Here is a 19,974-nt window from a genome sequence, read left to right on the forward strand (position 1 = left end):
CACCACAACTCAAACAGACTAAGTATGAAGATAGATTGATAAGCACAAGACCTCAAACATCCGTACAGGCACATATCACAGCCTAAATAATAAAAAAAAAGACGAACACCACACACACATCTACTGAGGTCCACTGACTAAAAGACCGATACTAAAAAAAACACTCTCGAAGATACACAATTATACATAAACGCACACACAAAAAGTTAGGCAGGGAAACATACTTATGCGCACATAGTTGGACACAGACGTATTTATACACATGGAGAGGCACCCACATGGGTGCCACAACAAATACAGTTGGGTACACAGCTATCCTATTAAAATTGCTTTAATTCCGACTTTAAAACATGTGCCACCACAGATTTAGACAGGCTAGTCACGTTGCCAACAGCTGTACAGAGATGTAAACACACTGTTACACAATACACACACACAAATGCACGCCATCTAACAATGCTCTCTGTAACCTGTCTTGTAGCAGGCGACCCCCACCACTCACACACGCACGTACCCTGCCCGTGAACCACCAGATTGATAAGATAATTTGCTTTTCCAAACTGCTTAGGGTTGGGCCCAGGAGGGGCCATCTGATGCAACATGGTTCATTACAGCACCTCTCTGAGGGCAGATTATATCAAAGGTGATTACTGACTCAGGATAGTTTAACCCTGGGATTACCAGCCAGAGACAGGTGGGGGGTAGGGAGGGGCAGCGAGATAAGGAGAGGTGTTTGTGTGCGTCGGAGGATGAAAGAGGCAATACAGCAAGGTGGTGCTGACAGAGCCGATAAAATAAATAAATAATCAAGATCGGGGCAGCGGTGACAAGCACAGTATCAGGCCAGGCAAAGGGGAGCCAGTCAGGTTTCACGCGCCTCGGAGGGGCGCCAAGCTTTTTCCAATCCATAATGCGTTCACCTCAAAGGGGCGATATTTACTGTAACCTTTGGAGAGCGGTGTCGTCCCTCCTACCTCAGTGTGATCGACTAAACACAAACACCTTTTTATGGGGTGTGTTCTCATATGAATCCCAGTGAAAGTCAAGAGAACAGAAGGGAAATATGATAGGAGAAAGGAGCAAGGGCAGAGAGAGGGCGAGGAGAGAGGGAGGGACATATTGGAAAGAAGAGGTGAAAGACAGGGGACAAAGTAAGGGTGGTGAGGCTTAGGAGGGAGAATGAGAGAATGAATGAAGTGTTTGGGTATAGAGAAAAGAGGGGAATACGACAAATGTATAGATGGAATAGGGGTGGACGGGGGAGAGATGGGGCAGTGCAAAGGAGAGAATATAAGAAAGGGACAAGGGATTGGGGGTGGGAAAAAAATGCGGCAATACGAATATTAACTTTTTACATTCAGCGCCTCAAACCGCAGTGTTGTTCCCTTTTAGTGAATCAGAAAAACAGGGGGAAAGGAGAGAACATGTGAAACTACCAGACATAAGGAGGCAGAAGCTAGAGAGGGGGAGAGGGTATGGGTGGAAAACAAGAGCGGAAAGGCGGGCGGGGAGCGTCAATTGTCGAATGAAAGTAAGAGAGGATGGGTGAAAAGGAAGGGGGTGCGAAGGGAAGCTGCGCGGAGAAAGGAGGGAAGCGGAGACGGGGAGAAAGAGAGAAGAAAGCTGAGCAGGGAGGGTTTAGGAAAACAGAGTGGAGGAGTGGGGAGAAAAGGACAAGCGCTGGGAGGGGGGCTGGGAAACCATGCCAGCATTCCGATTCACGAGTAAATGGTCCTGTTTATGACCTGCGGAGCGCGTGAAGTGGCTGGTGGCAAATGGAATCAGAGAGGCCGCAGTCGCTTTGATGTTCTTGTCTTGCTTTGTGGGAGGGGTAGGGGGAGCAAATTCCTGTGCATGCGTCTGGCTCACATGAACTGTATGCGATCCGCAGCTAGGTAGACTTTTTGGAACGCTTACTATAAATCTTGCCTATCATCCCTAAACATTTTGGAAACACTGTATAGTTAACAAGCTAATTTTCAACAAAGTTATTTTGATAAGGATTAGGGTTCTAAAAAAAAAAAAGATGACCGTTCTGACAACTTGGACAGCTCAGGGAATTACAGAAACAGGTTTTTATTGGGACTGCATCATTTGTTTGTGACTTGTTAAAACAGACAGAGTGTACATATGCATGGTGTACATGGTCTGTTCCCACAGCTTGTCGGTGATGTTTCGCGTTGCAAAACGTTTGATAAAAAGTTCTCTCAATTTAAGGGTGCACCTAAGGTTAGGCCCACTGGAATTATTCCACTGGGGAGGATCCAATTTTGTGAGAAGAAAAGGGGGAAATATGTAACGTAATGCAGTACATTTTGTGATAATATTACTTCATTCTTTTGTGATTTTTGCACAGGTTAACTGTCAGGGCATAGGTGTTTACCTCATTGGTGACAGTTTAACACCCAAATACATCAATAAGCAACAGAAATGGGCCCATTCAACCTTTGCAAAGGGCCTTGCACTGCGCCGCAACACGTGTTGCCACAATTTTATTTACTTTTGAGCTAGAAACAATTTTTTGGTTACAATCTGTAGATTATGCTACAGGTGATGGATTATTTGGATTATTTGGCAAATCCGGCAAATTATGTGCAAAATCACATAATTCCAGTGGCCCTGCTAATGGGATCAAGGCTGTCACAGTACCCCAACCCATGTTTGTGAGTCTGTACTGTGCTCAAAGGGCTATCTCACGCTGTGAACAATTAATCCTTGTTCAACTGTTTGTTCTTCCTCTTTTGTCTCCATCTTCCATCGGAAACTACCTATTTTCGCTCTTGTATTCAACATTCCGCCTATGCCTGTTATGGGCATCCCAAGGTGTGAGTGATACCGACTGATCGCTCTACTGGTGGAGGTGCAGCCAGTCATATATTTGTTTGGCAATCCACGCAAAGGTGATAGGTGAGTGTAATGATTTAATTCTCTGTCCCAGTATAAGCGCACTCCATGTCCACCAGTATGAATCTTAGTGCCGAAGTCACCTTTTAGTGTCTTTTGATGTATCCAACCCAAGGTTAATTTTGTCTCCCAGATGTGCCTTTGTTTATGTTTCAGTGTAGCTGGTACAGGTGTGGTGTAGGGTTTGAAAGGTACATAAATGCTGGCAGGAGTAGGAGATTTAAAACCAGGAGGCAAAGTGGCCTAGTGATCAGGATGCACTTTTTTGGTCAAGGCAGGCCAATGTTATAATAAATGTAGAAAATGAAGGCCCACTCATATCAATGCAACCATCAACAGAAAGTCGTGTGCAGATGTACATATTAAAAGAGAAATACAGGCCAAAGCGATCTACAAAAGTAGAATAGAAAAGCAGCATAACATGGAGTCAGGTCCCGCGGACAGGGAAGCAGACACGAGCTTCAATAGAATAGAGAAATATAATTAGACATAGCAGTTTGGAAAGTTACAGGCCGGATTGCGAAAACACAACTCTGAGAAAATATGTAGATAAGGTAGAACAAGGCCACAGAATAAGTGAGAGATTAGGCCTTGTAGTGCAATAGACATGTAGGGAGTAAAGCATTGTTAGGCATCAAAGAGACATGTCAAGGACAACCGGTAATACAAGTGGTAGTGTAGAAGCGTAATCAAAATAACACATGCACATGTATCGCATTTCATAAACACGTGATAAGCTTTTTGCAGAAGTGCTACTTTTGATTTAATGCTGTGCTTCAAATCAGATCCCCTTCTGCCCCCTGTTTGAGATCTCTACACTGGCTCCCAGTAAGAAACAAATCCTATTTAAGATTCTCTGTCTTTACACACAAAAATATGTATGGAAAAGGCCCGGGTATTGGTCCAAACAATTGCGATGGTACCAGCCTTGTAGGGCGTTAAGATCGTGCAACGAATCACTTTTCACACCTCTTAGAATCCACACCGCTAGAAATGGAGGTAGGTCTTTTTCCTTTCTTGCCCCTGCATCTTGGAACAAGTTGCCCTTAAACCTATGCACTACCACAGAGCACAACTGTTTTCGCAAGAAGCTGAAGTCATGGCTGTTTACCAACTAAAAGAGTAATCTCTCAGAGCCGTCTGCAAGCGCCATGAGACTTTCGGGTGATATGTGCGCTGTACAAATGTTCCTGATTTGATTTGATTTAAAAGAAACTGGCTGCCCACTGTAAGTCCAAGCTCAGATTCCAGTTCCACGGACTGAATGACCTTCTGCACGCTTTATTAAACTTTGTACTATATTGCCAAAAGACATTGTGTAGTCTTTTCCTTTCGTCCAGCAACACCAAGACTTTTGCCATCCGAGTGTCCATGTTTGCTTGCAACATAAAGAGGCAGGCTACTGGTTGCCAGTTTCTGCTTTCAGCCTAACATACCGATTGTGAAGGCCATTTTGGAACTGGGACGCCCTTTGCTTTGAATGACTAAGATGGAGATTGGTCTACAAGATCAGGGACTCATCCTTTGATCCACACAGGGCATAACATGGGTCAGCCATCGCTTGTGATTATACATTCTGAAACTGGGGGTCTATGCTTATGGCCTCAGACATCCTTTTAATTGAGATCGTGTTTACAAAACAGCAATACGTCCAAGGTTCCTGAGTTTTTTAAGGATGGATTTGCACTGTAGGTTTTGTGTCCCATATAACAATTCAAAATTGTCATAAAAACAGATTTCTGATTATCTCAGTATGACTTTCTTGGCACTCAGTAGGAAAGAATAGACAAACATTACTTGGCTAGGAACTTAAATATTGCATGCACTCCGTTTTATCTTTATGCAACAATAATATTTCGTTGCTGATGGAAAAAAAAAGGCAATAATGGGTGACAGGCAGACAGAAACTAGCAAGGTGTGCCATGCATTTGTGAGAAACTAAAAACAAAATGTCAGAAGAAGTGGCTGAAGGCTCTTTAACCACATGGCTGCTGCGGGGATTTTTGCGCTGTGCTGCATATGCTCATTTTCCATTATTCATGACGAGCTCAGCTCGTCATCAGCACACGACACCCGTGGGTGATGACGAGCTGAGCTCGTCATCAGCATCGAAAGGGTTAAACAGGTAGAAAAGTAACCAAATGCTCCTGATCCAAACATGTATTACAGGTTAATGAATATCTGTGGTCTCTAGAACAGAAAGAGAGCCTGCTGGCCAACAAACATCAGAAAGCTGCAGGCTCGGGCTCACGGCAGGATTGTGATCGGGGGAGATCATTTCAATGAGATATATATATCAGTGACTAACTAAACAAAGCATTTGCTTAGTTTCTAAAGTGCAAAGTTTTCATGGAGAAATCTGGAGAATTTAAAAGAAGGTAGCAAAGCAAGTTCACCTGCTAAACTGTCTCACCCTACAGGAAAGGTCTGAGGTTCATGCCCGATTCAACTAATGGACTGACTGTACCAAGGGAAGTCACACGGCGTGAGCCATCTTGGAGAAAACAAGATGCAGTCAGAAACAAGGCAGTAACCCGTGGTCAAGGAGGAACTCGCTTTCACAACTTTATGCTCTTAATCCCTTGCTGTAATGAAAACATGGGGCATTTGTTTACCACTGCACTTAACTTTCCTCACCACCATGCAGGCCTTCAACAGCGTTGGATCAAATGTTTCTTGATGAGAGTCCATCTGAAATCAATGTAGATACTCACTTTTTGCACGGGGTGAATGATCCCAAAGAAGTCTATGGGCGACATCTTACTTGTTCAAGGAGGGTTAGACCAGCAAAATGAGTATAGTTTCAGAGGTGTGACTTAAACCTGCAGAGAGTTTAGAGGTAAAATCTGGCACACGTAGATTCAACAAACTCCTTTGTGGTAGACACTGGCCATTGCTGTGGCATCAATTTCCCAGAGGCATTAAGCAATATCTCTCTGTGGACAGAATGTAAACAGAGTGCATTTCATGCAGATCTCCACAGTGAGCCCGGCCTTGGGCATGGGTGAGTTGAACACAGCCCACGGCGCCTAGATTTAGAGGGACATGCAATAAACAGACCTAGGCAACTGTTTTATTTTTGATTCAGGCCACCAGTGCTTATTCATTTTCTCTATAAATCTTTTCATTCTCATTGTTACTCTCCCTCCTTTCCGCTTTCTACACCTTCCCTCTCCTTCTCCTTCTCACCCTCAGCCCCTGGTATTGGCTCTCAATATGTGATTCTGGTGAGAGGGAACTTAGTGTTTACAGGCCATTCACTCCTGAGGTAAATCAAACAGGACAGGACTTGTAAACACAAAACACACTCCTATTAAGAAAATCATCAGCAGCAGGAAGAAGGAAGTCTACGGGGAAGAGATAGTCAGTAGCAGTGAAGGTGAGAGGGCACAGACCTTCCAAAACTCTCATCACTAGCCAATAACATTACCTCTTTTCTCCACCTAGTCCTGTCCACAATACCCACTGCTATGCCTCTTCTGATTAAGTTAGTGGCTACAGGTAGCAGAAACAAATATTTTACTCATAAATGAATGAATGAATGAATGATATTAGTAAAGCACACAGTTACCTCTGCTGGAGGGTGTCCTGGATCTACCCAAACATACCGGATACAATACACAACTTTGTCAGACAGCAGAGCAGGCTTTTGACAGAAAGCATAGCACAGAAGCAGCACTATTAAGTTGTGTCTTAGTGATAGCTATTATATACTGTGCTTAGTAAAGGCAGAAGTGTGAAGTTTGGGGAGGGGGTGAGGGGTTGAGTGCATACGGTTGGAATACTTTTCACTTTAAAGTTGTATTCAGCATACAAATGTATCATTCCATAGACAAGGTCTCTAGAGTCGATACACCACTGACGGCATCTTAAATGTTAAATATAATTGCATGCCAGTATAAGACTTAACCAACCTTAAAGCAGAAAGAGCAAATGGAAAAAGGCTACTTTTCCTAGAACTCCTGGTGGCAAATATAGAATCTTTAACTTGAAAAAAACACTATTGGATCTATGACAACTTCCATGACTACCACACATTTGCCATAAGTACGTCACTTTTTGATATGATTCGTGTGTGTTTGTTGAAGAGTCTATATTCGGGCTCGGTGGTTACTCAAGCGTGTGCTTACATTTCCTACTATTTCTTTTACTTACTATTTTCCACTTGGGAGGGTACCCCTGTCCAGAAACAGCATGAGGGATCCCCTAAGGGTTCTGCCGTCTTCTTCGTCTCAGAGGAATACTTCATACCTGCCTGCTAATGCCCCACAAAACCCTCGATGGCTCACAGCCGTTTGACTGTGGACCCTGCTTTAGTGTGGATCAGCTCGAGGATACAACATTTCAGATAGAACTTGGACTACTACATCTACTGAAGAATGTAGATAGGCGGCTTGGAGAAAGCTAGGGACTTTGAGCATTAGTAGGGTTCACCAGGGAGTGAGAGAAAATTGTAGACGTTTCCCAGGGTTTGACCAAAGGCATATACAAAAAATATAGCTCTTCATATGGAAAATGTCAGCGCAAGGAACCAAGGGGACATTGATTCAAAGATCACATACTTTGGTCAACTGAAGAAGCCAGATTCAGACTTCAAATCTCCCGGTTTTACTTTCAAGAACTTGACCAATGGCAGCATAGCTCCCTGTGCAAGATGCACACGAAAAATAAAAAAAATTGAGGTGCATCAATACTGTGCCTATTATATAGAAATATCCTCATAACGTGCTGACAATGTCAGGTAGTACAGAAGCACTAAGGGCCTAACTACGATGGCGGTGGGACCGCCATCTGCCCCTGCAGGTCTGCCCGCCGCATTACAATGGCAAGTGGATGATGGGCTGGCGGAGAGACTGTCCACCACACAACCATCAAAGGGACTGCAATCCCTACAGTACTGTTGGGGCCTGCTGAGGCACCCCTGTAGGGATTACAATGTCCCTTTCTGCCTGCCCTTTCATGGCGGTTCACCCGCCATGAAAAGGCAGAAAAAAGTAAATTTGGGGGCCCCTAGCGGGCCCCATTTCCCCCTGGTCCTCCGCTACGGGTTCTGTGGGGCACCTATGGTGCCCCCCTAAACATCCCTGCACCATGTGGCAGGCGCGCATGGTGCCTGCCACATGGTGCAGGGATATTTCAAAAGTATATTTTTGGTCTACCACGTGTGCTGCAGCCTGCAGCACACGTCGCAATACAAAATACACAGATTGCAACCGCCTTCAAGGCGGTCGCATCCTAATACAGGTAGCAGGACCGCAGACAGCTAGTCGGGCGGTCCTGATACTGCCATGGAGCCAGTCGGTCAAAAGTCCGACCGGCCTCGTGTTAAAGCCCTAATTTACATGTTTGGGGTCTGTGTTCTGCATCTTGAGCCAGTTAGATAAAATAACTATTTTATGTTTGCAGATACAAATCCTTACAATGAAAATTCAGAATAACATTCTCGGGTAAGAAATAAATTACAGCCCACAACAATTAGGTAAAACTCTGTATTAAGACAAAACTATCTCCATAGCACTTGTAATAAATATCTATTTCAGTCGATTATCATGTGCATATCTAATTACCCATACATTTAAGTTGAAATAAAAAAACATTTCAGTATCTGAATCCATAAAAAATCACGCAAAAACGCAAAATCTAAAGATGTGAAGCGAATTTTTGTCAATCAAAAATGCAAGGCACTGGAATAATGATGCTGCAACTTGTGGGAACTCATAGTTTAAGTACTAGAGTTTGAAGCTGCTCCTGATGTTGCCAGTCAGGTATGGGAGAGATCTGAGTTTTATCCACTTTGGATCTTTACATGTTCAGCTTTGCAATGTTCGTAGGAACAGGACTGGCAGCTGGAAAACTAGAGCCTCTGTGATGCCTTCGTAAATCCCACTAGAATGTAGCCATTGTAAAACAAATGAAAAAAACACTGGCACCAATGTGAGATAAGACATCCATGCCATTTAATTAAAAGGAAAAAAACAATGGTGAATTCATGGGGTTGCTTTCAGACCATGAGCTTACTAATGTTGGTCAAGGGAGAGTGGTATGAACTGAACAATATGTCGTTGTGAAAAGCAAATCCTTACACCAACTTTTTAACTATGCAAAATGACATTATTATTCCTTATTGAGAAATTGCAGCCTACAGTAACGTCGATGCCAAAAATAGTTGTGTGAAACTCCTGATATCAAACATTTAAAGACAACATATTACTTGATATTTTAGGCTACTCCTAAAAAGCCAAACAATTTGCTCCTTTGCTAGAAAAATTACTGTTTAAAAAAAAATTTGACTGTGTTTTTTATGTAAAGAGGCAATCCAGTGTGGAGAATAAAGCAATTCACTTTCGCATTTCTGACAATCACCAACAGTAAGCATTCTAGAATGACGCTTTGTTTGAAGTCAGCTGGGGTTTTGAGATGTTCTGTGTTATTATTCATAGGACACAGGACAGTTGTGTGTGTGACACTGTGAGAGACTACAGAGCTATGTCATTTTCTATTCTGAGTGGGTGTCTCCTGGCACTGACCGTGGAATGGTACATTTGGAGCAGTTTTTGATCTCCTTTAATACATGTGATAAGGCAGCCTGGTCAGCCTTACATATTTAGGTTCCAAGTGCAGAGGAGAAGCAACCCCACGACTCCGGGGTTGATCAACAGATTATCCATGCAAATGGCTGCTACTTGCTACAAAGACAACTGGTCACCAACCAACAAGACATCCCGCCACATTCAAGGTTAAAGTGAACAAAGAAGGCGGCAGCCTACTGTTTCTGAGCCATGCCAATGAGACACCAAAAACCATACTTCAAATGAGAAGTCTTCCAGCCATCATCCAGACACTGACAATTGATGTCTTCGCACGCGGATATCTTTCTGCCCCACAGTTATTTTGGTATTTTGGGGATTTAGAACAAATTATATTTTGCTGACATCCTTATTTGCAAATGGGTCCATTTAATCTGACAAGGTAATAATCTGGTGCCGCCCCCCACCCATAACACCACAAATAACTGCGTAATACTGCCATAACATACCATCACCAATGTTTATAACATGTATGTTATCTGAGCTGTGTAAATCTACCCACATTGTGTTACTGACAATTTTGCTACAGCGTTCACTGTTATGGCTTATTTTTTTAACCTGAGTTGTAGACAAAAATAAAGGATAAATGGTGAAACACGGAACACAGAGTTGAGAGTTGTGGTGGTAGGAGGGGTGAGCCGCTTCACTGTACACAAGTGTCACCTGCAAGGAAAATCTTGCTTGACTCAAGGATGTTTGGAATAGGTTTATGCCCTACCCAACCATATATACCCACCATAGAGGTAGTTGTGGTGTTTTTGTCTCCCTAGCAGTTTATAAAAAAAAAATTACAGTGGAATGAAAGATAAAGAACATTGAACAACAGCAAAACTTGGATGGGACAGCACCTGCAAAAATCAAGAGAGAATGCCACGTCGATCAAAACACTGATGCACCACAAAACAAACAAGCTTATTGTTTGCCTAGTGTTGCACACAATACTCAACAGGAAAAGTGCTGTACACTGCATTAAATGTGTCACCGCACCACCAGGGCAACTATTCAGCACCTTATTACAAGTGTGCCGTAACTTGTTTGAGGAAAATGAGAAGGGCGGTATTCCCACACAAAAATGTACAGATTACAAGTTTTCTTCCCAGAATGGTGGATAACCAAATGGACCTGGAAATCCCGGGTTCTTTATTGTGTAGATTTCTCAAGTCTGGGGAGAAAAATGCAGACATTTCCCGGGCGCCAGTGCTTAATTTGCAACAAAATAAGTACCAGGGCTCTCGTCAGGAGGACACTGCAGCTTGCACCACATGGCCCCTGCAGGCGCTCCCAAAAATAGTAATAACACAACAACCAGGCGCGCAACACACATTGGGCTCCCGGGGCTTCAACCCCCCCCCCCCCGTCGTGTGTGTCAGCCCGGGCGGAGAAAGCTTTGCGGGCTGGCGAGCATCTAATTGCAGCCGCACCCGAGTACTTAACAGGTCTTTCAAAGACCATTTACTTGTAAACGAGGCTTTTGTTGTGTGTTCACCCCTTCTTACAGCCGCTCTGTCTATGGTCGGAAGAATTAGCCCCCCCCCCAAATATTTTTCAGCCCCCCTGAAATTTGGCTCGCCTGACAACTACTAACCATCACACTCCTACAAGTGTGACAATTCGGACTATTTCAGGCCCCTAAGGCTATAAGAATGGCTTGGGCGACAGGTAATAGTATTTCTTAATGTATATTGAATTAATAATTAACTGTTGTTGAGCTCATCTCTAACTTAGCCGGATAGCACCACCTTGTGGCAGACTGTCACAAGCCCCGGTATTGACAATTAAGTGCCGATGCTGAGCACCGGAAACCACCAGCTCAAATTAAGCACTGTTCTTGGCGGCTTTAAGCAGTTAGGAAACGTTTGGCATGGCAGGGGATCTGGGTGGACTTCACCTGGTTTTGGGGAAAACATTTTCTGCTCCCTACTTCCTGCACCATGAGTATCAAAGACACAACCAGTATCTCCGGGACCGGAATGACATGTTATGGAGTTGGTGGACCTGATCATTTCAGGCCCAAATACGCTTGTATTTGCGGGGGCATTGTGCGTAGTTCCACACAAACCTATCGCTGAAATCACAACACTCCAAACGAAGGACCTCAAAGTATGCAGAACAGTCAAATTCAGATACCTTCTACACGCACACACAAAAAAATGGCTGATAGGTTTTAGAAAAGAAGCGAAAAAAACCAAGATGTGACCAGAAACAGCAACAAAGTCAACATTCCAAATATGAATAGGCACAAAATTGTCTGTATCTTTAAACTTCATAATTTGACCACTCAGGAAATGGGAGGGAAGATTACATACCGGCATGGTGCCAGCTCTTTGGAGAGAAATGCATTAATAGCAATGAAGTACAAATTGAGATCAAAGCCATCCGCGATCTGCCTACCTCAACCATCAACTGAACTTCCACCAACCCACTAAGACACCTCACTCACACTCATTACCCGCATCCGTCGCAGCAGCGGCCGCTCTTGCTCCTACATCACAGCCAAGACCTGGAACAACCGTTCCCTCCAGCTCCATACAGCCACCTCGTTGGCAGACTTCAGAAGGAGACTCCAGACCTGGCTATTCGACTGATACACAGCGCCCAGATACCCCTAGTGGTGACAGTGTTGCGCTCTACTAATGCGGTTTGATTGATGGTTTCAATAAAGACATTTCATCAGATATTTTCTAAGTGGACTGATCTCTGTTTTTTTTTACGCTTATTGTAAAAAGTATAAGGTACATCATGATTTAAAAAAAACCTCCTCTTTAATTTCATCACACTAAAAGGCTTCCTGGTCTTTTCACAACAAATCTAGGATATTTTATTTTAAACGTTTTATATAGCGCTGGCTAGACCCGGAGGTATCAGAGTTACTGCATACAAAATTACTGGAAGGAGAATCCAACTGTCTGTCAATACACATTGGGGAACACATGACATTAAACGCAAAGCTGATTTTGCTGAGGATATGAAATGAGGAAGGACAACTGAAATATCAGAAATTATTACATAAGATAGGGCTCACAATGGCGAGAAATAACATGGCCAGACTGTGGGCGCAAAACCATCACACACCTTCTGCATCAGTGGAATCAAGATATATATATATGGGTGCCAATAAAGTTGTATATGAGAGTCTGAGCTGTGCCGGAAGTTTAAAAATATATGTGGAGCAAGGAAAATGTACAGGAGCTGCTAGTTCAATTGAATTTACACAATGGGAAGACAGAACTAAATGCAGGAAACAGTATTCCTCCATGGGAGTGGGCAAATAGACTCCAAGGATAAGGAATTGATTTTCACTTGTGATAATGTGTGGAATTTTAAGCACAATGCAGTTCGCTCTGAAGCCATACCACCCCAGCGTATGCTCACTACTGTTCCCTTACACAATTCTAGTACTCCATGCACATAGCTTCTTCCCTCTATCTGCCCTCTCTGTACCCCCCTCTCTAGCCTGCCTTTAGCACTGCAGTCACACTATTCCAGAACTGTGAAAGCCTTCTATTCCCTATACAACATCCATCTTACTTGCCACCTGTTACTGTAAACAATTTGTTCCATTCAGATTTTAACATCTAACACTATATATATATATATATATATATTCACCACCAAATACTTCCGCTAGCCCATCAAGCTCTCTTGAAAAAGTCTCTCTGCCCTTTCAACCCTTTCGCCTGGCAAACTCTCCATCTTGAAAATCGTTCTGGGCGATTGCAGGTCCATTACACCATTCCCAAATATTCTCAGAAGACGAGAACGCCTTCAGATTGATCAACGGGTCAACTGTAGACTCGAGTCCCAAATATTGTGTGCATATAGGACAGGGCCGGGTTCACAGACTCAAGATTTGCAGGTACTTATACTATTGCGAAGGGGAGACATTTTGGGTATTCACAAACCTGAACAATTACTTTAAAAGCTGGGTTTGATGAATTGGTGGTGTAAATGTTCAAATCGTGTTTAAAAGCCCGCACACGTCACACTTTCATGGGAATGTTGCAAAATATAGTTTACGAGTAAAGAAAAAAGAAAATTAAAGTTACATATACAAATAAAGACAATCTACTTGAATCAGTAGGAAGAAGCTTGTAAAGCTTGTATGTTTACGCAGAAGTCCCCTGGACTACTCCTCTGGTCTCTAAAATGGACACATCTCTGCATATTATCAGGCTAAGTACACAATTCTTAGATTGGGTTTTAGAATTGCACCCTTTGAGTGGACTGCTCACCACACAGCACATATACTGTTACTTATAAGTGAAAGCCAATAAAATAATTCAAGTTACATAATCAATAAGATTTACCTTAGTCCCATACACCACCGTTGATCTCACACCGAGACAGACGGTAAATGCCATCATAGTAAAGGCCGCAGTAACTCCTCCTTCATACTCAAAGTTAACTACCTGGTAAAGACACAAGAGGCAATACATGAAGTTATTATTTTAAGTTCTTTCTTTGCAGTCAACATTTTTCACCTAATAATGTAATGTGAACTATTTATAACAAAATGGATTAGTGCTTAGCACTTTGAACCTACTGGGAGTAGGTAAACACAGATCTGTGAAGTAGAAACACAGCCCTCTGGCCATAGTTAAGTTCTATCAAGCAAAAGTCGGTGTTTTTGAAGAAAGCTGAATATAAGGATCAATAAAACCCTTCAAACAATATTTGCCTTTACAGTACATGGGGTTCAGGTATGTGGTTATTACTGTCCACTGCACCCAACGATCAAACTAAAACACCGGAAAGAGCATTCTACATCAAACCTATTTTACTTTCACATCAACTCACACAAGCCAACAGAGCAGCAGGCACTGTCCAACCACAGTTCCTCAAGTCAGATTGATGGGCAGAGCAGATCTGCAACCAAACGGGGACCACAAAGAAGACAGACCTGTCCACTCTAGACAAAATTTACATTGTATTCGAAAGGAGGTGGGGTCGTGAAGGGGGGAGGGTGTAGTAAAGTAGAAGAGGTGGGGATTTCAGCAGATACTGAGAAGTCATGGAGTGGCACAAGAGGGGCGAGGCAATGGAGATGGGTCATGGTTGGAGCCTGTCTCTGCAGCCACACATTTTCTCCCTAAAATGCACGAACTAAGGTTTCTGAAGTTGCCTCATTGTCCTGGGTAGTCTGCAACACTTTCAATGGACCACAAGGGCACAGAGCCTCCACGTGCAAGCTCGCCTCCTCTCTGTAGGGGTTTCCAGGAAATGCAAGACTTTTTTTAAAGTGTTAAATTTTTTTGATTCAACAAATAAAAAGAACAACCTATATTAAACAATACTGGTGCTAAATCGCAATTTTACCTTCTGTAGAACAATTATTATTTGTCTGAATTAAGAATATGTTGACAGCTTGTGCTCGACATGTGTTTTTATTATGAGTGGATAAAGGCCAACATGCCAGCCATCTTCTATCTTGCTCACAGCTCTTTGCAGGGTCGGATTGGGATCACAATTCGGCCCGGGCACTGACGAAAAAAGTGGCCCACATTCAAGAGGCGTGGCCCATATTTAAGGGGCGTGGCCCACATTCAAGGGGCGTGCCCTTTCATGAAACACAATTTGCACAGACAAAGAATGAAAGTGGGAGGATACTGTTCTTGCACACGACACAGGGCCAAGGTGACAATGGCCTACATACTGAGCAACTAAAAAAAATAGCAAGTCCCCTTTTTGTCACAAAATTATTCCAGCCCTCCAGCACAGGAGCACCTGAAAAGCAGCAAAGCCCCTGCTATTACTAACCTAATCAGCCCTCCCCAGACCTTCAGCTCAGGAGCACATGAACAGAGGTAAGGCCCCTGCAATTAGTAAATTAATCAACCCTCCAGGCATTGGGAAAATGTCCTGGCAGGGGAGCACAAAACACAGCTTTCTGGGTCATCCAAGGTAGCCAGGTAGCCAGGGGGGCGGCTGAGGTGAAGCTGGTGCATGGGAAGTGCCTTCCCAGTGTGTTCTGGCAGTTGGAGTATTTACCATTTACTGTAGTATTACCCTTGTACCTGTGTATGGTACCCTTTTGTAACTTGCACAAGTCACTTTTCTCTTGTAACACACTGTTTGCTACCTCTCACTTTTGTTTGCTTTAGATACTTGCACAAGTGCCACCATTGCCTACGTAACGTTTGTTCTTTGTGCTGGAGTGTCTGCCATTAATTGCAGTATTATACCTCTACTTGTATTTTGTACGCTGTTGTGACCTGCACACATATCTCTTTTTCCTCCTGTAATGTATCGTTTGCTCCTCTTGTATTTTGGTTGCTCACTATTGCCACTTTTGATTCATGTAACTTAACGTTTGCTTTTGTAATTTGTCCACTTGTAATTTTTCTCCTCATGTATTATTGCTGTTCCTAGTGTGAAGCGCTCAGACACCTTCGGGTAAAGTCCGCGCTATATAAAATCGCATAAATAAATAAATAAAACAAAAAAAATCCAAACATCTCCAGGCCCCCACAGCAAGACCCATTCTTCCTCGCCCACTATGCCCTGAATGTGAAGGGCTGTGGGCGAGGTGCTAAGACTAACACCGTTTCTGGGCTGCATGGGCCCCAGGGGGGCCGAGGTGCAAATGGCTCAAAGGCCTGAGAAACACCTGGCCCCCAGGGAGGCAGATTATTGCAAACAATCACCCCTCCCCAGCCCAGCCTCAGCGTGATTGCTTGCCCCTGGCTCTTTGGAACTGTAAAAATAATAGAGTTAAAAAATACAGCCTCTCAGCAAACAGTTTGCAATGCGCATGTTATGTTATGAATTCTTGTAGAGTGCACATCTCACCAGGAGGGTATCCGGGTGCTCAATAAGGAGATAACTGTGCTGGCCGAGTCTCAGGTCTAGGCAAAGAACCATGGGCCAGATGGAGCAGGCCAAATTGCGATCGCAAACGCAGAAATTCTGCGAATTTCAGCGTTTGCGATCGCAATTCAGCTGTGTGCAATGTAGAAAGGCAAATACCTACTCGCAAATTAAGTAATCGCTAAAATTGCAATTCCTTATTTTGCGCCAGCATTTAGAGAATCGCAATTTGCGATTCCCTAAATGCTATGCTAGTAGGCATTGCAAATTGCGATATTGCCTTAAGGAATCGCAAATTACCACCAACTTCAAGTTGGTGGTAATTTGTGATTTCCTTTAAAAACGCACTTTTTTGCTTTTTTCAAAGTGCCATGTGGCACACATACACACCCATTCATGCCCTTAGGGCATGTATGTGCGCCACATGTGCACATATGCACATTTCAGGGGTGCAACAGGGTGTCCCTTTGGAACCCTTGCCCCCTTGATATTGCGCACGCAATTTGCGAGTACGTATTGGGTACTTGGAAATTGCGTGCACAATTTCCATTCATTCCTATAGGCCTTTAGGCCCATAGGAATGAATGGGAAGGTATTCCTTGATTGCGAATCGTACTTTGCAATTCGCAATTAAGGAATATTAAGGAATCGCAAAAATATTGCGATTCCTACCTACATGGCATTTTGCAATTCCTTAATAGCGATTCCCTAAAAATCGCTATTAAGGACTCGCTAAACTGCTTGTACCTACATCTGGCCCCAGTTACTTGTGAAATTCAATAACTGAGGAGGAGGCTCTGATGTGCAGGGGGAGGTCGTCCCAGGCTTTAGGACTGAGATATTAGAAAGCATGTCTATCAGCTCTGTGGATGCAGCGGATTTGTGCGAGCAATAGGCTGGCCAAGCAGAGGTTTTAAAGATCTTCCTTGTAGCAGATTGCTTGTGGCCTGGTCCTGGTGGCAGTGGTGGTCTTGAGAAGGGCCAGAACGTCAGCGCAGGAGGTGATCAAGCTGATGAAGTTGGTGATGGATTGTGAGAGGTTATAGAGGTGTTGTGGTTGCTTGGTTTGGAGCTGTGTGGTCCATATTTCTTCTGGGATCCTGTTCCAGCTTTGTCAAGCAATTTTGGAAGCTGCCGTTTCGTGCCGTTCGGGGATGAGCAGGGCGAAGCGGATGACAGGTTGATCAGTTCAATCGAGGGGGGTAGCATTTTCCACATGATGTGGTTGACGTTGGTGAAGAAGGGATGAAGGAGATGTCTGGCAGCATGGGTGGGGTCCTTTACTCATTGGGTGAGTGAGAGTATGCTCAGGTTCTCCAGGAGGCTGTTGGTGTTAGGGTCGCTCAGGAACTTCAGGTAGTAGATGAGGTTGCTAAGCAGGATGATGGAACTGGATTAGAGCACCAGAGGGAAGATTAAGTCTCACAAAGTTGTTAGCTGTGGTGCTGCATTGCACTATCTGCACCCTTTGCCAAAGTGAACTTAATAAATCAAACACGCACACCAAGCCCCCTATTTCCCAGTCCACTGCAGCACCTACAGATAGAACCATCCTACAGCAGAACTCCCAGAACCCCCCAACAGGCAATGCCCTACCAGGGATCTTTCACACTCCATCACTCTGTTCAATTAAGCCTTCTCTCCAGGATCCTCCAGGCGTCTCCCATTGAACTACATTGGTCATACCATTCAGACATGTGCTGCAGAGCCTGTGAAAGGAGAGTGGGTCTTTTCCAGAGACGCATATGCTATGGGTTAATTGGAGTTTAGGCAGACATCACTGAGACTTAAAAGGGGGGTCATATTGTTTGATCAGTCAGTCAGTCAAATATCTTTATTTCGGTTAGTTAAAACCATAAAAGCAGTACACAATTCATTATTAAATATCCATACATTATACAAATAAAATTACAATTATACAAATATACACCTGATTGCAGTTCCTACGTTCATTCTTAAAACAAGTTAAAAAGCTTTGATACAAAGAGTAGATACTAAACGGTATAGATTCAAAAAAGATTCAAAGAAGGCTCCCCTGTTTCCCACTATTCTTGGTACAGTTCCCCAGAACGTAGTTGACAAATTATCAACCTAGATGATTATTCGTCTGGGTGAGTCTTATTTTATTTAATCGGGCTGCCGCTACCAAAAAACTAGCTACACCATATGTAACCTGCACAGAATTAAGCATTTGCAAATGTAAAAGTGCAGGCCTCACCTGGACAAAGTTGAGATCCTTCAAAATTGGATACAAATTTTTTTTTCGGGCCACCAGATAGTGTTCGCAAAACATCACTAGATGAAGCGTGTCCTGTGTAGAAAAGCTATCACAGGTGCAAGGTGGTGTATTTTCTGGGGTCCTCCACTTTGTATAGGCACCAAGCACAAGGTGAATGAGGTTGAACCTAAACCTAAGTAAGAGAAAACGGTGGTATGGTTTGGTCACGTATTTTAAATACGGTTCCATGACTGGGGAGATAGATAGTTGATATATTGATCTCACCATTGGTTTACTAAGTTCAACCTCCTCCCTTTCTGTCTCCAACAGGTTTCGGAAATGCGACTTAACCCACCCTGCATCCTCTTTCTTAAGGCCCTGTGGTAATGAGTACATGTCCGGACGCCCCAGCCTCACGCATGCCGCTCTAACATACGCAAGCCAGGGTATACTGTCCGCTTTATCCAAGGCCATGCAGTCTTTAAGTATGAGGTGGTTCAGCGTAATCTCCTCATTTGTCCAGGTTTTGACCCAGCATAGCAGGGGGGACGTTTTTAGGAGATCAGTGATGTATCCCAAGCCCACTTCACTGTGAATTGAATATGTAGGAGATGACTTTGGGAGTGACAACAGAGCTCGTATAAAATTATTTTCTATAATTTGGATGCCTGAAGATGGAACATAACCCCAAATATCGGCCCCATAGGATGCAATTGCTAGGCATTTTGATTTATAGATGCGAATCATAGCCTCCATAGGTCTCGAGCCAAGTCTTTTAGAGAAGTTCATAAGGCCTGTGGTGGATCTAACAACTCCATTACCCTTGAATTTCAACTGAGGTCCCCAGGTTCCTCTTTCGTCAAACGTGACGCCTAAATAACAAAAGAAAGGTACCCTAGAGATTGATGTTTCATTGCATCTAAAAGTTTTAATCTTCATGCTTTTCCTGCGTGAGCCAGTTACCATGACATGGGATTTTGATGTGTTAATCTTTAAGTCCAAGGCTTCCATAAAAGATCCAAAATGGTCTAACAGTCTTTGTAAGCCCGTGCCTGGGCGTGCTAGTAGGACGGCATCGTCCGCGTACAGGAGGACCGGAATGGGTGACCCTCCCATACGCGGAACGTCCAGGGTGGCTAGATTCAGGGATTTACCCAGGGAATTAATGTAGAGTGTGAATAGAAGAGGGGCCAGAATGCAGACTTGTCTGACCCCTCTCCCTGATCTAAATTTCTCAGTACACCTACCTTCCCTTGTTACCCTAACAGAGGCGAACAAATTCTGGTGGAGATCGTGTAAAAAATTAACCAAGGTAGTGTCCAAACCCAAATCCCGCAAAATAAGCCATAGTTTAGAGCGATTAACCAAATCAAAAGCGGAGGATAAATCCATGAAACCTAAATATAAAAGCCCCTCCTCCTATTGTTTGATCATTTCACTACATTTACAAATTGAGCT

The 19,974-nt window shown here is 43.6% G+C and overlaps 1 protein-coding gene across 1 annotated transcript in view; it reads right to left on the minus strand.

Moving 5' to 3' along the window:
- Positions 1-19,974, minus strand: part of LOC147711087 (uncharacterized) — a 1,001,373-nt gene that overhangs the window by 375,925 nt on the left and 605,474 nt on the right. The window contains exon 13 of the mRNA XM_086921902.1: positions 13,799-13,900. Within this exon, the coding sequence (XP_086778028.1) occupies positions 13,799-13,900 (102 nt within the window). The remainder of the gene's footprint in view (positions 1-13,798; positions 13,901-19,974) is intronic.

Source organism: Lissotriton vulgaris, chromosome 5 (assembly GCF_964263255.1).
Source record: "Lissotriton vulgaris chromosome 5, aLisVul1.2, whole genome shotgun sequence".
In the NCBI taxonomy this organism is placed as follows: domain Eukaryota; kingdom Metazoa; phylum Chordata; class Amphibia; order Caudata; family Salamandridae; genus Lissotriton; species Lissotriton vulgaris.